Source organism: Antedon bifida, chromosome 8, assembly GCF_963402885.1.
Source record: "Antedon bifida chromosome 8, ecAntBifi1.1, whole genome shotgun sequence".
NCBI lineage: Eukaryota > Metazoa > Echinodermata > Crinoidea > Comatulida > Antedonidae > Antedon > Antedon bifida.
The window spans coordinates 22470932-22492085 of NC_136233.1; the positions used below are offsets into that span (position 1 = coordinate 22470932).

The following is a 21154-nucleotide window of genomic DNA, read 5'->3' on the forward strand; positions in this document are numbered from 1 at the left end:
CCGTATTATACCTTATTTTTTATGCTATAAATAGACCTGCTTTTGTTAGGAGCCTAAACTTTTGCTATAAATAGACCTGTTTTTTTAGAGCCTAAACTTTCTATAAATAAGTACATAAGTTTCAGTTAAATTGCATTTTTAGGAAGATTGAAAATACAGTAAGCTGATACTGTAGCTTATAAGCACGTTTTTTATTTCGTTCTGATTTCTATTTAAAACTTTCGAATTTAGCTAAACTCCACTTAACCGACCTGTATATTATCAGTGACAGCGGATACTCCCATTTGCCATCCTGATTACGAAAGCTCAAGCATTTCTTTTCCTTTCTCTAATTCCATATTTGTTTTATTACAGGTATTTTGCCGCGCAGGTTTATCGAGGGATTGAGTCAGTGTCCACGCAGCAAGCGAATTGGTTGTTGATCGCCTTCTCCTCCTTGTCGTCGTCGTCGTCGTTGCGTTAAGTTAGTTGAGTACAGGTTGTTGCAAGACAGTATGATGCACTTTCACGCCTCTATGAAGAATCCACCGGTCATTCCAACAGGGCAACAAGAGCCCATACCTAGCCCAGGGGTTTCAGTTTGGCGTCCAGGTAAGCTTTAATACCTTGTCGTTATTGCATGCATCATGCACACTGATTTTAGCATCACGATACATAGATACCCGTTTATAATGTTTTATTAATTTCATGTATTGTACCCATCTGGTTATTGTGAATATTCGTGTAGTTGTATCATCTTAAGAATCATAAATAATATATTAAATGCATCTCAGAATGTCATTGCAAAGTAGATACTGATTGCTAACAACATTACATCACTAATTCAAATGGTGTTAACATACTGTAGCAATACAAGCAAGACTAAAAGATACACGAAATAGATGATTGCGTTTCCTAACAAAAAGCTAACTAATGCATCAATACTTATCATATTGCTGTCCTGAAAGATGGTTAATTTGCTAAAACTTATAGACGGCACAGTTGTGCAAACAAGGACAAAATGGTGTTTACATATAGAAATAGCATACCCAGCAACAATGCTTGCACGACTAAAAAGATATATGTCGCAAAATACATCATTAAGTTTCCAAAAAAAAACAACTAACGAATGTACCATATTGCGTACCTTTCCTGAAAGATTTTTAAATATCTGAAAACTAAATAGTACAGTTTTGCAAGCAAACACAACAGATGGTGTTAACATAGCAATATAACAACCTAATAATGCAAGCATAGCGAAAAATATGTCGCAAAATAGTTTACGTTTCTAAAACAAATAAAAATAGTTAGTGCACCATATTGCATCCTTTCCTGAAAGATGTTTAAATGTCTGAAACTAACGGTACAGTTATATTTTTAAGAAAACACAAATATAAAATCATGTTATGCAGACTGTAAATAATTATTACTATTAGTATACATATTTTAAATATAATATGCCTTTGACATAGCCTAGCGAAACTCCAGAGCTTACACACCTTTCCGTTGTTACGATGTGCATCTCGGTGCGTGCAAGTTTGGCTTGGCCATATGAAAAGGAATTAGTAAAGTATTTGTAAGATGTACAGTATAATAACGGGTTTGTAAAAATGTATTTGCAGAATAGTTTCTTAAAAAAGATATTTATAACCAATAGCATGCAGTATAAGTGTACATTTGCACAAAGATGTTGTGACAATTTTAGTTTTGAAATCAAATGATACATTGTACAAGACCTATTAAGCCCGTTTAATATTGGGCCTGCTTTCTACTAGGCCTGCTTTTTACTAGGCCTGCTTTTGTGTTAATACTAGGCCTGTTTTTATAATAATACTAGCCTGGGCCCCTAGGCCTGTTTAGTTCACCTTCATGTTGTTACGATGATTGCTTAGCAGTTCTTTCGCGGTCGCAGCAATCGATGGAAAATGTTTAAACCTTATAAACGAAGTTTCGTTTTCTTGTCGACAAGAATAATATTGAACACAAATTTATTAGAATGTGGTATTTAGGGAACAATTTATCAAACGATTTCACCATGAAGATTTTGATTATCAATTATAACTACTGATTTTTTTAAATAGGAAACATTGTTTTGTATTTAATTGTTTGCATTTACCATTTGCTAAATAGCCTACGGATCAGTAAGGTGGTATTTTGTAGCATTTGACTATGCCGCAGCGAAAATGTAGCGTAAAGTGCAAACAAAATCTTTCGAATCGTGATTTGAACAAAAAAGAAACTTTCTAAAACCCTGGTAATTTAAGAGTAATTTTATGAATGTTGCTGAAACGCAATTTTATTGAGATTTTTTATTGATAATTTATCGAAATCGTCGCTAAATGCATTTATTGTAAAGCTTGTAATAGGAATAAAAAAAGCGACTTTTAAGGAAAGAGTGTTGTAGATTTGCGTCTAGGTACCGGTAAACCAATAAAATGTGACAGATAACACGATACAAATTATGAATGTTGTTACATTTGCTAAATAGATAAAGCACTTCGTTGCAAATTTCAACACAAAATTTGGTTTTTATATACAAATTTACTTGCCTTTTCGACCATTATATTAGATGTGCTGTTAAAATCAATCTGTACTCAACGATAGTTTTTAAAATGCAGTTGTCACTTTGTATTCACAGCTTTCGAATGGTTTCTAACCCTTGTGAATGTATACAATGAATTTGTTTGCAAAATAAAATGAATTGTGTTGTTTAATATACAAATCATAAATATTAATCGCTAATTATTTTTTAGTTAACCTCATGTTTAGCGACAGATTTTGACGAGTGTACAACCATATTTCTATTTCACATTTATATTGTATTTATTTATTTGTTTCGTTTATGTGATAACAAACAAAATCACAAACGTCTGGCAACAACGCATAAAGGTACAAATATATTCCAAAGAAAATACAGAATATTTTAAAACAATTAATGTTTCAATAAAATGCAAAAGTGGAGAAAGAAAAATGTTTTTTTTTTAAAATAGAGACGAATTTCTAAGCCTTTTCTCTTTCTAAAGTTCGTTTTACTTCATATTTTGCAAATACATGAACGTATAAACAAAAGATAAAATATTTTTGTTGCAACGAAATTGTTAATTCAAAGTATTTTTTTTTTTAAATTAAATTTCTGGCAGTTTCTTTTTTGCTTTGATTTAGCTTTTTGTTTACTTATTTAGGATCTCAGATAAATTCCCACATTTACCCTACTGTGATGCGATTCATTGAAGGGTTAGAGATTTACTTACTAAAAAAAAGACTCATTAAAAGACTATTAAATATTAAAAAGTAACTATTTTCCCCAAAAATACAACCAGCCAACATTAGTACCAACTGCAATTATGAACAATTGTGAATTGTGGGTCCTGCATTGTTATCTGTCAGTAGAATTCAACGCGTGCAATTATTTTTTAAAAGAAAACAAGAGAAGTTATGCTAATGTATTCACTATGAATATCATGCTAGTAACATTAATTAAATGTTGTAACACTAACAAATGTTTTACTGTGCTCTTTATAGCTTTTTGCCTTTTATGCAAATGTCAACAGAATTTTGCATAAAATGCTTTTTGACGAGCAGATGATAGATGTTCTGGTTTTAAATGTTTTATTTTCAAATCGTTGCTCCAACAGCAACATAGCAACATAGCATTATGCATTTTAATTTTTAATTCGATTTTTAATTTAACATAATTTCAACTCATATTTCCCTTTAAAAAATCACGTGTCATTAGTTTACATACATTAAAAACATATTTAAGCACATTTTGCGTGTCATATTAAATTAATTTCGTTGGATAGAACGCTGAGTTTGCGAGGTAAAAACTCTTTGACGAAAGGAACGAAAAATATTCAGGTACGCATAAATACGCTTTTTTTATTTCCGTGAAATTATGCAAAAAACGAGGTACGCATATAAAAAGACTCGAGCGTTTTAATTACACTGGTTTCATTAATGACAAGAAGTCCATTATGAGTTAGCTCAAGTCTCTATCTCTTGTGCCATTGGCTGATTCCTAGCGCGTAATGTTATTCGTATTTCAGTCGGCACGTGACTAAATTATGCGTATATCTCATGAATGTTAACTGTGACAGGAGTGACTATGTCATCTCGGTATCGCGTAAATTTTACATCAATTCTCAGAGATATCGCTTACCTAATAATAATTCGTTTTTTTGTTTGCAAAAAGTAAGTTTGCAGAAATGAAATCCGATTTTACTCCTTTGTTATATTATTACGCCATAAAAACATAACACCTTAGAGTGCGCCCGGAATAGAATAATACTACAAACGTAAAAATAAACACTGTTTTAAGAACCAATTTAATAAAATAAAAAAAAGAAAATGTCAATTTGCAAGAAGCAGCTCCTGGCAACAAGAACTATGCAGTACTTTGATTTAAACTTTCAGAGACCGGATGTTGCGAAAAATAACTATTTTCCCACAATTCCTTTTTCCTTTCTCTGCAAATTCTTTCTGATTTGTTTGTTATATAATTATTATATAATATTTTGAAGCACGCCACCAGACGTAAACAAACTTATATTTGTTTTTCTTCACCAAAGACAATAAGAATGGTGTAGGTCTGCACTATATTCTTTAATTGTTACGCCCCTGCACCGGATTCTACATTCTGCAGTGTTCTAGGTTACTTATCTTTGTGCTGTGGTTATTAAAATATTAAATTAGAATTAAAATATAATTGAGATAAAATCGATTTTAGCACGTGCCTGATGCTGTACATATTGGAATGGTAGATAAGTTAAAATGATGACGAGGCTAAATAAAAAGTCTACTTGCTACTCGATATTAGTGTAATCATTCGATATCTAGTTCGATCTTTTTACCTTTATCAGAAAAATAAAGTCTGATTTTATGATTTCAGACTAGGTCGTCAAGCCTATCTATGTATATACATTTACTTATCGCAATTTGCAAATACCTTATTCTTCGTCATGTTCTAGGGTGTTTTTCCAAATCCCCAGGTCCGTTTTAAATAAATAGTTGTTGCCTATCACTTATTTTGTCTGAATATCTGTATAAAAAAACTGAATTAATGCACCGAAATGGACAGGTTAATTAATAACACTGCAAAGGTTTTGACGGAAAACGATTGCTGTTTTTAAAAGAATAATGTTGTAATGATTTTTAGCGCGCGTCGACGATACATTAAACATTACAATGAGCAGCGAGGAGCACTCCTCATCCACCTCCAAGTTACAATCACAATACACGCTAGTGACATTAACTAATTCTCCTATCTTATTCATTTTATAAAGGAAATAATGATGACTTTATAAAATTTAAATATCTTGTGTAATTTTAAAATTAAACTTTTATTATTTTTTTTTTTATCATATCGGCGATTATTGTGCGTGTACTTATTGAGATAACAACACAATAATAACAACTTGTGCACGCGCGTTGACGATATTTACCATATGTGCGTATAAAGTTTCATTATGAACATAATAAAAAAAAATTGTTTTTAGCAATTTAAAAAAAAACGTGGCTGAGGAATACAAAAAAAGAAATCGATCAAATGAAACGCCTTGAATTGTTTTAAGATATCGAAATGATACTGATTAGACTTTTGAATGTATCTCCGTTCTATTGGTATTCGATTACGTCATGGAGATATCGTTATCGATATTTTACAAAAATGCTTCTTGTATCAGATTTCGGTTAAACAATTACCTCATTCAGTCAGTAATCTTTATTTCATGATTAAATTACTGTTTTCTATAATTCTTTAATTTCTACTTGCCATTTTTTAATTAATGAAATTTTGATATGGCTGTAGATAGTGTCGTCTTGTATCGTGTTGTTGAAATAGTTCATTTTGATGGATCATGTTGCTCTTTCTCTGCCATGGTCATCATTATTCAAACTCACACGCCTGTCGTCCACTGTTTTTGTAAATTGCTACATCATTAAACTCCATTAATATAATTAATTTCATTACAAACATTAATTAATGTAAAATAACAAACCATCTAAAACATAAACGAGTTCTGTCGTACCGCGGGATGTACCACGCTGGTTTGATGTTATCTAGAAACTATCCACGTTTCCAAGGAGTCAAAGGTTTGAGTAAAAGGCGTTTGTTACGGTCGAGAAATAAACGGTCCCTCGTTATAGGATCATGATGGATTATCTTGTCAGGTGCTGAATAAAATATGGAATCAACGGCCCGTGCCGGTTATACCATAACCTTTAATTGAGAACGTGCTCGTCAAAAATCAAATCGGTATTTTTTTTTGCGCGTAGTGATGCCAACGCTGCGTGTCGTATTCGCTCATGAATATTCATATACATTTTGATTGATGAATACCTTATGGGTGACTCATATTTATAAATATGAATTAATCCAGGTAATTATAATTGACAAACATTTTGTATAACAATTTTCCGATTTAAAACTTTTCGATAAGTGATGCGTCCCTTGTCCACGAAGATGGAAAAGTAATCTGCAAAATAAGGAGACATAATGACTATGGATACGAACAATACATGTTTTATTAGACAATATAAATCACAATGGTGTCTTGTAAACACCATCGTTTCTATTGCTATTATATTTTATTATATTTGGATGTAAGGAGTAATAATCTGTAGTTTATTGATACAATTATCGTTGCATTTTACGATTGCTACATATTAATGTCCAGTAAAGCAGCATTTTAATGACAATTCAAATATATCACTCTGCAAAAATATTGGTTTGATTATTTTATACGCTTTTACATATTCAAAAGTGTGTAACGATTTTGATGAGGATGGCTAGCTAACCCCTGGATGAGGAGTATTAACCCCTGGACGGTAACTATTGACCCCTAGTATTGATTGATATCACAATTTTATCATTCAATAGTCGTGAATTCATTCGCATCTGATGTAATCTTAATATCTTTCATTACACTGAACAAAAGGATGAAGGAGTTGGCAATGCTTCCCTAAGGAACGTTTTATAATTTATATAGGCCTCTTAGCTATTTTTATTTCATTTTTCTATCTGTTAGGTAGCATAATAAACATTTGTATTTGATATAGGCTGTGTTTTGTTATTTGTAATAGCGATTATAAATATTTCTATCATAATGTACACTTCAGACAGACCTTCTTAAATTTGGAAACAAAGAACAATTTTTTATTCTGATATCGAAAATTAATTTTTAAGATAAATACAAATGCTTCAAATTGAAATTTTTCATTAAACTATTCATATACATCAATTTACAAACAAAGCATTGAATATTCAATTGAATGTTTTTATCCTGGAATAAATTTATAACAAAATGTTAACATTGTATAATATTTACAATTGATTATAATTTACATAACTCTTTTCATGTCCACGAGGATAGTAACGAATACTCGGCAATAAACTAAGCTTTCGTTTTGTAAACTGTAACAAGAAACGCGCGCGTGCAAAACGTGTAGCATATTCATCATTGCTTGAACGCGCGCGTGCAAAACTAGTAACATATTCATCATTGCTTGAACGCGCGCGTGCAAAATTCGTAACATATATCGATATTATTTTAACGCGCGCGTGCAAAACTAGTAACATATTCATCATTGCTTGAACGCGCGCTTGCAAAACTCGTAACATATTCATCATTTCTTAAACGCGCGTGACATATTTTCGTTGTAATGCGATAATGATAAGCGAATTGAAAATAGTAAAAGTTTATTAAAGTATTTATCAAATCGACTATAGAAATAAACAGTTTCGTTTGTTCTTTGTCAACAGCAGCTGATGGGTACACCCGTTTATCATTTACTTTTTTGTAAACATATTTTTATAAGGTTTGGATGATCACAATGTTGCTAACATTAACTTGATAGTAGAACAAAATAAACATTTATTAATATTATTACACAATGACAATGAAAATTCATTGGTAACAAAGCCGTATTACAAAAGAATAAACACAAACAAGCTAACTTCAAAGTATTTTGATGAAAAACGTGTTATTGAACTGTCATTATGACGGGCGCGTTTAAGCGCACAGAAGAAGCGATCACGCGCTGATATTTCTATGGATTTCTACGTGCGCGCCAACTGTCTTTTTTCCCCCACTGGTTTGAATTGCATAACATTTGTCTATACTTCTGCGAATCACGTTATAATATTTAATTTCCAATATGGCACCGATTGCCATATTGGCAAACAATGAAGGAAAAAGAAAAGAAAGTAAGAAGACCACTAGGCCAAAAGAAAACTGGATAAACCAAATAAAACAAGATTTAATGAAAAAAAATGTAGACTTTGGCAGAATAACAAACCATTCTTCTTAAAACAGAACATTATGGAAAGAAATAGTGGGAAGCGTAATGTCGGAAAACGTTTCAAGAGAGATAGATAGATTGCCTTCAATTGTTTATTATCATCATTTTATGAGTTTGTTTTTTTCACATGAAATATAAGTTTATATGAAAGTTATTGTCTTTGTAAGTGTTATTATCTAGCGCTGTGTTATATAAACATATTTAAGATATTTCTCTATTTTTTCAAATCAAAATGTTGTTTTAATACTTAATTCATTTATTAATAACAAAATATCACTGAAGAAAAAAAAAGAGTTAAAAGTTAAAAAACAAACAAAATGGAACTCGTTTTGCTTTGCACCACCATGATCATAATAATATAGCTAAACCATAAAGGCTTAACTAACCTTGTTGACGACTTGTGGTTATTGTTTGTTACATAAGTGAATAAAATGGTTTAGTTTTGGTTCAATTATTAACAAAAACAAATTATGTTTCGCTAACCGCATAACATTTACAGTATCTTCTACTTCCATTTAGGAGAAAACTTCATTGTTGAAGGTTTATACTGCTCCACTCGCTCTAGGTTTTGCAATTTTATGCATAAATATATTTATGAAGTACAAAAAAAAATATGAACTATAATTCTTGGTTTCTTTTGTTTAGGTGTTGGCCTGCCATTGAATGATTGGCCTTACAAGCAAGAAGTCAGCCCAGCTCCTCCGGTCCCGCAGCAAGAAAAAGTTGCAAGTCCGGCTGCCGGACCTGGATGGCGTCAAGGTAAATGCTATTACATTACAAAGTGATTGATGACGTCAGCCGCACTCGCATATATTACATGTTATACATCATGAATAAATGAACACAACATGATAAGTTGCAGGTTTAATTTAAAATTCGTGAAATAAGATACATACCATCGTGTTAAGATTCTATATTTCGACAATTACTTTATCATCATCAGGCATAATAACTTATAGTTTAATTACTGTACCGAAAACCCCGTTTGCGCATGCGCATTAGATAACCGTATAGAGTATGTAAATTCTTGATTAAACTCGCCACGGTTCTTGCACGTATGGGAGTCGTGTGATGTTAGTTGATAGTGGAATTGACTCTATTAACTAGGACATTAATGTTTAAGGAGTGTATCTGATGATTCACGTATGCTTTGACGTAAAACAGTTCCTGGGAAATATTTACTACCGATTGCTGCAGCATGTTAGGTTTGTAAACCGTTTAGCGTCGGGTGCAGCCTTTGACGCATTTGTAAGGCTACTAGCGTGGAGCGCATATCTACCCATTTGCAAAGATGTACTCATCGTAAATATGCATTATTTGCGCTGTAAACCCTTCCTATATTAGAATTAAGGATGGTCCACACTAGAGTAATGTCAGGTGCATGATACAAAGGTATAGCTAAGCTTAAAGGAATCCTATCTAGTGTGAACCGGCAGATTTTACTAACCATTTATAAAATAGGACTTGTATGCAAAACTTAATTTTTCTTCCTGCTTTGCAGGGATGACTGTTCCAGATTGGGCCTACAAAGCCGAGAGCTCACCAGGAAGCAGGCAGATCCAACTGTGGCACTTCATCTTAGAGTTACTGCAGAAGGAAGAATACCGCGAGGTGATCGCCTGGCAGGGAGAGTATGGGGAGTTTATAATCAAAGATCCTGACGAACTCGCACGACTTTGGGGCATGAGAAAATGCAAACCGCATATGAACTACGACAAGCTAAGTCGTGCTCTGAGGTTTGTCACTTTTTATTTTATTTGCAATACAACGTTTAAGAGACCTACTACAATTTTGTATAATTTAAAAAAAATACTGCATAATAATAAATATATTTTAATTTTCGTTATTTCTTTGTTTGTCTTAGGTATTATTACAACAAACGAATCCTCCATAAAACCAAAGGAAAACGTTTTACATACAAGTTCAACTTCAATAAACTAGTTCTCGTGAATTACCCAACGGCGGACGTAAAGTTTCTTTCCCAATATGCACCGCCTGCTTCAGCGCCACCATATTGTGTGACGTCACCAGATGAAGTCTTTAATAATGCCCAGAACACTGTACAACCTGCAAGAATCACTTCTCGTATTACTCCCCCAGACAGACGTACGCGTCGAAGTGTATCAGAATCGAGTAGCGAGTCACTCGAGTCTTCGGAAACGGACGAGAATCATAAACAACCGAGGGAACGGTCGCATAGCGTGGGTGATGTGGAAATAAAACCGGTCGTACGCGAAAATCGTGAAATTCCGAATCAAATGGTAGCACCTCAAATACCAATGACTGAACTTAAGCAACCACCTATACCAGGAGTGCAGCAGATCCACGGAGTACCTCTACATTCTATACCTTTCCAAGCGTACAGACCTTTTCTTTCACATTCGTTACCCGCAAGTCCGTGTTACCTGTCTCCGATGGCTAGCCCACAAGTTACAATGAGTCCTTATTACACGCATGGAGCGCCACGGTTTAACTATTCTACGACGGACACGATAGCAGCACGATTAGAGTACGATCGGTTAGCACACATCCGCGCTAGCGAAATACCTCGAAAAATACCCAATGTTGTTCATCCGTCACCGGGAACTGTTTGGCGAACGCATACAGAGAATGAGTCCCGCTTCAGATCAATAGAATTACGAGAAGAATCTGCAGAAAAGCCTGTACAAATACCAGATAGGCCGGTGAAATCACAGCTGTACCAGCGAAGAATGTCAACGCAAAAGAGTGTGCCAGCATCCTCCTCGCAAGGTACAGCACCAGTACACGATCTTAATGGCTTTACTGCAGATTCAATCGAACAACCGATTATAGAAGTGACCGCTCCGAAGGAAGACACGACGACGACGACGATAGAAAACGGAAGTAACGAAATCGTACGAACCGCTACTCAAGAATATAATAATGAACCGGTAGTACGAACCGCTACTCAAGATTTAGAAAGAAACTTACTACGGAATTCACTTAATATGGAAATTCCTAAATCGGCGACACTTCCGATGCCACGGCGTTTTAACATTCCGGAACACATGGAAGTGCCAAAATCGGCAAATGAAGTTGAACTTATGCGTAAAGACGCTGATAAGAATATACCAATAAAGTTACGATTTAAACGCAAGTGGAATCGTGATAATAGTAGGCCTCCGTCGTTTCACGAATCCGATACAAAATCACCCAAGTTGACCGGAAACGAGTTTGCGTCATCGCACTCGTTGCCATGCACGCCTACGCAGAAAGCAACTCGAGCGGTGGCTGGTACTGTTTTTCAATTTCCACCCGTTGCGGAAGATCCAGTACACGGCGACGCAATGCGTCGGTTTCGTGAGACGTTTTTCGAGACGGAAACTAAAGTGAAGTCACCAGGGAATGGACTTTTACGAAGCGCCCTCTCGAATAGTTCTCTTGAAAGGTTAGAGGCGGTTTGCAGAAGTCAAAATAGTTACGAGCCGAAAACTTCAAGAACTCCCTCTCCTGTTAAGAATTCTGTAGATGACGACACTGCTAAACTTTGATTTATGGCAAACGAATGTAACTAGGTAATGCAAAGGTTTATAAGTATCGCATTTGTTTCATTTTTTCAGCTTCAAGAGTTACACTATTCAAGTAATTAAATATAGGCCTACATAGAAATTCTTTTATTTACGACGAATTAATGGGCATTTTTTTCTCATGTGATGCGTTGTATTAAAAAACAACAATTAATAATTCACAATATTATTAGTACAATTGTATATGCAAAAGGTAAAACAGACCGATATACGTTTTCGCGCGTTTTTATTTGGCGCGCGTTTTTATACATTCTTTCCGTAACAAGCAAGTGGCATACAATAGTACGATGCACTAAAGTTTCACATGCAATATATCACAAACTTGATTATAGAAAACAATGCAGATTTCGCGCGTTTGTTGCTGTATATTTGCAATACGCGCACGCACTTAAATAAACCGCGTGAATTCATAAATATTTGAACACATTGACATTGGTTCAATATTGATACATTTTGCATATTTTATTATCTTCTATGAAGATGATATCAACGTATCATGCGGACACGTGATTAAGTATTTGTAAAAAAAAAGAATATATAAGACTAACATTCTACAATCTGAAATCTACTTTGTATAAAAACAAATCTTAGATAGCTAAAACCGTGACTTACTAGAAGAAATTGTATGTACAGCAATTATAGTTCAGAAAAGTAGGATTCCAAGCGCTTATGTTCACTGGATGTTGGATTTCTTAGTTTATTCAGTGTCCAATTCTGTATCTGTGACGTCTTAGCTGTTTAGAACATCCAGATTCGCTTTTTATCTTTCAAAATCTCGTTATTAACTGTCCGGATAATCTAGGCTAATCCGGGATCAGGTAATTTTTCTGCGCGGTTTATCGTCGATGAATTTGCTGAGCATACTGCAGCAGTCAGTATTCAAGTAGGAAGTGTAATAGATATATATAGAACGGATAGTGTACCTATAATAGTCGTCGACGTATACAATATAGGTGTGAATATTTTATACAAACAATAAGACTTACTAATCGTGTGCCATGAATAATTTACTCACACGAAATCTAGAAAATGTATTAATTTTTGTTGAATTGAAGAAAAAAAGGAACAAGTTAAGTTTTACTACGTATTATTTTTGAAACCTTTATATCAAGATGTTTTTGTTTACTCATTAAATAAAATCTCAATCTATGTGACCTATTTATAATATCCAAACTGCTGCGGTACAGTAGTACTGCTGTGGTACAGTAGTTTTTTTGCGGTACAGTGGTACTGCTGCGGTACAGTAGCTGTTTCACCACGCATGCGCGTCTCATTGTTCGGTATTAATAGTTATGGTGTCATCGTAAATTGTGCGCGCCCTCGTCGTCGTAAGTGTGATATGCTGCGCCCCTCTTGTACAAACTGTTGCAGATGCAATTTCAAATTGATGTTTATAAAAAATATAATTGTGGTGATAATTATTGTTATATCTAATGATATGAGTGGGTAAAGCATAATCGGTGATTATGACGTCATAATCATGTACACAAGTAGGTACGGTGTGATTTGAGGGAGGTTGTAGATTTTGTGACGTAAGAAATCATGTCATGGCAAGTTTTATATTATTGTTGGTTAAATATTTACGAAGAAAGTCCGCGATATACAAACTGTGATCCTCAAATTATCTAAAAGACAAAAAATATATCTGTATGTAATCTATGTAATCTCAATTGAAATAAGATTAATCTTATTTTGCTTGATTGCAACTAGGAGGCAACGCAAGGACGTGTAGCGCACGTAATTTGACTACTAATCACGCACAACGATGGATATGATCCATTGCCTGTGATTGGTCAAGTTATTTGTGTTGCACGTACGCCCTTACAGTATTCATGGAGGAAAAAATATTTTTTTCCTCCATGCGGTATTCTAGCATGTATCGTTTCATTGCTTTAAAAGAAACATTAATTTGCATTTTAATGATTCTATTCTTTTCACGCTTTAGTTTATTAGTACATGATACATTATGGTATGTTATTACAAACATACAGATATTATTTACAAAACTATCATTTATAACATTTAATTTGTTCTATATTATCGACATTTCTTATTTCGTTATCCGTATTCTATACTGTATATTCAGAAAAAATTCGAACAAAACATTTTTGGTTTCGGTTGTTGAAAATATTTAAGATCAAGTAATGTAATTCATTTAAATGTAATAATGTAATGAAGAATTACATTATTTAAAACAATAATGTATTGGTTATCTTTTAAAATGTAATAGCGGCATTGCTTAGTTATCGACAAATTTAAATATTCCAATAAAGGACAACAAACATACGAAATGAACGAATAATAGTAAATTATGCGCACGTAAGGAACGAATTATGAATTTCAATTATAACCATTACTCCCTAACAAATCGAATACTTTATTAAAAAAAACTGTACATAAAGCAAATTGTTATTCAGATAAATATCGACATTTTTTAAAGAAAAAATAATTTACACTTGTTATTTTATGTAAATGAGTGTTCCTAATTGTTTAGCAACTATGTACGCGTTGAAGACTCGCGTAAGATTGCTTAGCAACAATGTACGCGTTTGACACACGCGTTTAACACACGCGTACGGTTGCGTAGCAACTAGGTACGCGCTTAAGACACGCGTATGTTTGCTTAGAAACTATTTACGCCTTTAAAAAAATCGTATAATTGCTTAGCAAATGCGATATACGGTACCGAGGTTACGTTATCGAATCATGTTGTTTAAGTCTTATATTACGATACATAATTATGTATTTGAATTGTTTTAACGCAGTTCCTTTCGTTAGTTTGTATATATGATATTTAATGCTGTACAATATATGGTTTCTCTTTCTTTTTTAAATGTAATTTAGATTTTTGCACCAATCTGTTATTGAGTACCTCCTCCTCCTACTCCTCGTATGTTCTAAGTTGTATTTACTGTTAGCATTTGTTAAGATGTTGAATTTAACAACAAACTGTCATGTTGAAATGGACATACACTATAATAATAATAATAAATGAATTATATTGATTATCATGTTGTGAACATGCATACATTGTTTCAGTTTGTTTTTTATTCTGTGATAAATGCTCACTCTTTCTCCTTGTTCATCGTCAATCGATGACCCCACTATATATCGTGTACAAAATGTGTACAATTCAAAAGTGTCAAGGAACGGCTTTCTGACTCGTATATTTGTCGATGATGACCTGTGTTACGAATTTTCGTTTTCAATAAACTAAATATAATATATAGATAACGATCCCTTAATATGAATAGCTTATTATTTAGCGGTATCGATTTAAAAAATGTATTTCATGAATTTGAAGGTACCAGCAGACAACTTGATGATGTTTATATTTATCTAACTTCGCCTTGAACTTACATAACAACGATAAGAAAAACATACGAACGCGTTTTTAATGTTTTAAAATATATTATATTATTTAATAATGGTAATAAAAAATAAAAAAGAAAGTACAAAGATCATTAGATCAGTTTGCGAGATATGAGTTGTTGAATGTGAGACCTAAAAAATGTGGAATTTCGGCAATAAAATGAATGGCGAAAATCTAATAAAACTATACTACATAAAGTCTCGTATAGTATAAGATGCATTATGCTGAGCTGTATTTAAGTAAAACACAGTTTTTGTGATTGAAAAGACTTGGGAAAAATGAAATGCAACGAAAACGAAATGGGACAATGCCGGCGAGGAAGATATCGACTCATCGTTATTAAAATAAAACTGCTGTTTGTTCATATGAGCATAACCATCGTTTATCTCTCGTGTATAAAAGTTCCAATTACTAGGTTACTATCCATGATGTGCTCAACGTAAAAATAAAATATAAATATAATTGCGTCATATAAACTCAGTGACGTCAGTCAATAATTTGATGCGTTTTCGTGACGTCATTCTAATAATAATATATCGAGGGTACAAATAATGTTATGTATGTAACATGTATCATTCCATGTTTTCAATAATTGCAAAGATGCAACGGAATTCACATTCATAACAAACGTGGTTTAAGCAAGCTGATGTTACTGGAAGCAACCAAATAGGCTTACATTGTAGGCATACTTCAGAATTTGGCAGTACACTGTAGGGCATATCCCGCCTCTAAAGCTCTTCATTTACTTCTCTCTATTCTCACAACCAGCTTTCATATTTTTCAGATCACCTCTTTCTCAGATCACCTCTTTCTCAGATCATCTCTCTCTAATTTTGTGTTGCCTCTTTCCAGCATTGTCTTGCCACACCCATCTCCATTCTCCACTTATTTTAAACATTTCACTTTCTACACTGATATTCAATCAGTTTCCACGTATTTGGCAAAATATTCCTGACCCTATCAAAGACCGATTATTATTTAGCTTCAGCCAATTTAAAAATTCTCTTCATTCAACTATAACTGAACTTTAAATTGTATTTGTGTAATTACAATTATTACTAATAATTGTTGATAATAATTATAATTATAAATCTTTTGATCTGTATTTTATATATTTTAAAGTTAATGTGTGTTTTCAATTTTTATGTGATTTATGTATGTGGTTTGGAGTATTGGAGAGCCACTTTGATAGTGCTTGCACTGTTGGCAATCCTCAGGGTACTCCATCCACACTTGTTTGTATAATGGTGGTTTCTTTCTGTTTGTATACCTGGAAATTGAATAAAAAAATACACCAATTCTAAATAAATGGCAATCAATAGACCTCTTGTTTTTAATTATTATAGGCCTTCATGTAATGTTATAGTTCTCTGACGCCCAAACGCCTACGAGAAGTAATAATACAATAATTCATTATACCGAAACGATGAGTTTTATATCCCACAACTCATTCACTTAACTTTAGTGTGCATTTTCAGATGCAACTTTTATTAAAGATATGAAAGAATTTTTGAAAGAAAAATGATCTCGTTCTTACGCATTTTGGAAGGCAGATGTAGGCTACCTGCGATTGTTTATACTCATAGGAACTCCCAGTAGTAAAGCGGACTTCATCTAGGTCTACGTGTATCCAGGTATAACGTCAACAAAATATATTGTACGCGCAACATACATACGTCATAAGTCAGCATAATGAACTGACGAATGGTTACACAATGACATTTGATATGATACACATATGTATGTTACGATGACGGATTATCTAGGCCTGATTTGAGTGCACATGGAGATTAATAATGTAGCATCTTTAGTTTATACTAGAGCATTGCAGGCGTGTCGGGATGCGGTGTATTTGACAATTATGTTGATGCAATGTGTGCAAAGCTTTGCTTCCCATAGGACTATGATGCATTTGTAACAACAATGTGTATAATGTATCGTGTATTGTGCAAAATATGCATTGTGCAAAATACGAACTGGGCAAAATACGAACTGGGCAAAATATGCATTGTGCAAAATACGAACTGGGCAAAATATGCATTGTGCAAAATACGAACTGGGAAAAATATGCATTGTGCAAAATACGAACTGGGCAAAATATGCATTGTGCAAAATACGAACTGGGCAAAATATGCATTGTGCAAAATAAGAATTGTGCAAAATACGCATTGTGCAAAATGGCGTTGCGCATAATATGTGTTGTGCAAAATATGCCTTGTGCAAAAAGTATGTGTGTACAAAATATACAGGTGCGCGTATAAAAGATGTTGCACATAGAACAATGTTTGCGCACACGCATTGCTTTGTCCTCTTCTTAATAATTATAAGCACCTCTGCAATTCAACTACGTTCAGTGCGTATCAGAGCCATGGCCCCGGCGTATTCAATCTGCACACGCCAGCTACGCGCGCGCTTAATACACGAGCAATCTAACGGGAATAAACAGCCAGCCTATCAGGACGATTGATTGGCTGTACGTTGCAGGTACGCTTTGCAAGTGAGCTATTTTTAATTCATCTCTCTGCAGCCTGGTTACCTGTGTTGCTTTGAGTAGTAACATATTCATTAATCAGGTTTTTTTTCACCCAAGTGTAAACTGAAAATAAAGCGAATCCTCGAAGGGTTTGAATAAAATAATCTAAAACATAAAAATGAGACAGAGACGTGTTGTGTTATTTTGTTGCTAGTTACACTGGGATTGTGAATGGTGGCTATATGTCGATGAACAGGGTCAATCTAACAAAAGGTAATAAAAAAAACAAACAAAATTCATAAAATGTGTGAGTATTCGTTAGTAATTGTAATGAAATTTTACAATTTGAAAACTCGCTGCATTACCATGTATTTTTATCATACACAATGTTGTAGTTTTATTGTCTGTATTTTGATGACGTCACTTTATTGTTTGAATTTGTTGGCGTAATAGATATTTAGGAAAATATTTCCAGAATATATTGATTACATAAAGTAATGAATTACATTTGATTAATTATATTTATTCGTTAACATCATTTTTATTTATATTGTTATAATCACATCACTTGATATTCTAGCATGCCCTAAAAGAAAGATGAGAGAGATAGCAAACTAATACATCTCGTGACGCATATAATCACTGCTTACATAAATTGGATTAAAAGTTAATTATAAATATTAGTAGATATAATTGCATTGTTTTAACTGATGCATGGTACTGCAATATACATGATACGAAATCCTGTCGCGCTGGATTTGATATAATTCGGATCGCGTAAAGATCAAAGGAATGCCGACGACGACCATTCAGATGCTAGCAATTACATTGTTAGGGTTTAATGATGGTGTTGAGCGTTGCTAGAGTGATAACAATAAGGATAATAATTGACAACGACAGTTATTATAATATGATGAGAAATGCAAAGATGGAGGATAAAGTTGGGTTTAATGATAATGATGATGATTTCGTTGAGATCATAATGAGAGTAACATTTTGATTTGGTAGGCATACGTTGATTATTAATACACAGAATAATTGTTGAGTGTGATGGATAACGCTGGTGGTGAAGGTGATTTTAACAGTACAACTTTATGTCAATGATGGCTACAGGATCTCTGAAGACAGTTACTTGAACCAGTACCAGTACTGGTGGTTAAGTGATGGTAACAGTAACACTTTGGTAACACTGGTGTTGAAGGTGAGAATAAAAGTGTGACACCTTTGTAACACGGGTGGTGAAGGTGATGGTAACAGTAACACCTTAGTAACTATGTCAATGATGGCCATTAGATCTCTATGAAGACAGTTACTTGAATAACTTGGTAACACTGGTAAGAGTCTAGCTGGTAGCTCCACGTTATCACAATAATTTGGTATAAACCTCATGGCATCACCTATAGAATGAGCTCATGTTTAAACGCTTGGTTTGGACCATAAAGTACGAGAACACATGGTTGACTTGCGTTTTTTACAGTTCGTTTCAGTAAACCTTTGTAAAGCTTGTTTCCCACCAGATAGGACTCAACGCAAGGATATAAGCACCGCAATTTGTCTAGAGTGGGAACCAAGCTTAAGAGTGTTATATTCACAAGAGTTACTACTACAAGTAGAGACTGTATGAAGTTAAAATAGATAACTATTAGATTTGTTTCTATTAATGTCTACAACAAATAAAATCAACTTTAATGTAACACAAAATGATTGGTTTTTTCATCATCGAGTCTATAGATCCGGACTTTGCAAGATAAACGATATCCATATTATAGGACTTAGGCCATTATTTTTATTCGTATTATTTTTACTTCATGCGTTCCTTTTCAATTATATTCTATGTATTTCACGATAGTAAAAACACATTTCTTCACGACAAGATATTATATGAAAGCTATATTCTAACTTAAACTATAAAATCAAAGAATTATAGCTTGCCGGTTAAGAGTCGGAAAACACTTTGTACAAACACATAAGATAAAGTTAATAAGGAAATGGTTCGGGTATTTTTGTATGTCGAGAAAAACATACATTTTAGATGACGTTTTAATAGGTATTTGTCACAGGAGTATCGTATTAAACAAACTATGTAATAAAGAATAGGAAGCGGGACGTGTTTGTGTAATTAATTATACGAGATACATATTTTTGTAGATTCGTAAATGACAAGCAGTAAGTGTGCGTAATAAAAACACGATTGACGACACACTGCAACAAAGTTAACAACTCGAATATAGAGGGCGCATAAACATAAACAAAATTCGTTCATGCTGGTCACGCTTGACTTGTTCTTTGAGGTATATTCAGAGCGTCATTCTGACGATGGAGCATTCTCTACTTCTCTACGGAGCGCCATTTATGCCTTTATTTACTTCTGAAATAGAAATAGTACTACGGTAACTGGTCCAGTCACTGAATTTTAATATATTTTGTATGTTCATACACTGTGCTCAATTGAACCCAATTTGCCACCAGGGGAGCACAGTGGTATAAAATAGAAATAAAGTCACTAAATTTTAATAAATTTAAGAAAAAAAAATCCTTTGTTGATATAAAGTTTGCGGTACACCATGTATATTAGTTCTGAAAAGAACTGTTGAGTTTCTCGACGTTTCGATAAATAGGCTTTGGTCGTCCTCAGTCCTCCTAATATCCTTTGTGTTTCCTTTAGCAGAGTAAAAAAGTTAACATTTTGATGTTGTTAATTTTTACATTAGAAGATTGTTCAAATCATGTAAATAAAACCTTTTCCGGCCGGGAACCTATCAGCTCCCCTCTTTTAGTTTGCAAAAGTAATCTCGAAAAGAACTTCATGTGGAAAAGAAGCCCACCCAAGAGTACCAAAAATGAAGGAGCACATGGGCTTCTTTTCGAGGTTTTATGGCAGTCTATTTAATGGAAAATAATGCCATGCAACTTTGTTTCTGATTTTAAAAAAGGTTCACTTGTTTAGGCCTGACATTTACAACCCTCAAAATATCTCTCTTTTAAAATAAAAGAAAAACAATATTCATTATTTTATTTATTTATTTATTTTTTATTTATTTTTTTTTTTATAAAAAAAAAAAGTATCCGTAGAGGTTCGAACCCAATCTACTAGAGCTGAGTCCACCTAAACCTGCGCATTACCCGTTAGGCCACAAAGTAGTACATGACTGAACAGCTGATAATAGTCTATTTATACGTGTATTACGTAATTCATCAGTACGTCATAACTATCATATTAACCTTCTTAAAACCAAAATGATCAGTTAGCTCAGTCGCCTGAGCGTCGTGTTTACAACACGTATGTCGTGGGTTCGATTCCCACGCTGGTCGGTGGAATAGAGTTAAAGGCATGCGGCCACTGTGTTTGGGGTTCACAGAATTATACGTCCCCCTTTCCACCACACATCATGAGGCGACAACATCAATGCATCTGGTGATGTGCTGGAAACGACCCCAAAAGGCTGTGGCAGGGCCTTAGTGCTGAGGCAGGGAGAGCACATT

At 33.8% G+C, this 21154-nt stretch overlaps 1 protein-coding gene across 6 annotated transcripts in view; it reads left to right on the plus strand.

Annotated features, from left to right (window-relative positions):
- LOC144850062 (uncharacterized) overlaps window positions 1–14853 on the plus strand; it is a 46452-nt gene extending 31599 nt beyond the window's left edge. For 5 of the 6 annotated variants that reach the window (XM_078707241.1, XM_078707245.1, XM_078707242.1 and 2 more), the window contains 4 exons: window positions 355–591; window positions 8923–9036; window positions 9779–10013; window positions 10142–14853. In XM_078707241.1, the coding sequence (XP_078563367.1) occupies window positions 495–591; window positions 8923–9036; window positions 9779–10013; window positions 10142–11789 (2094 nt within the window). In that variant the 5' untranslated portion in view covers window positions 355–494 and the 3' untranslated portion in view covers window positions 11790–14853. The remainder of the gene's footprint in view (window positions 1–354; window positions 592–8922; window positions 9037–9778; window positions 10014–10141) is intronic. The other variant, XM_078707246.1, reaches the window with a different exon arrangement.
- Window positions 14854–21154: the final 6301 nt, after the last annotated feature.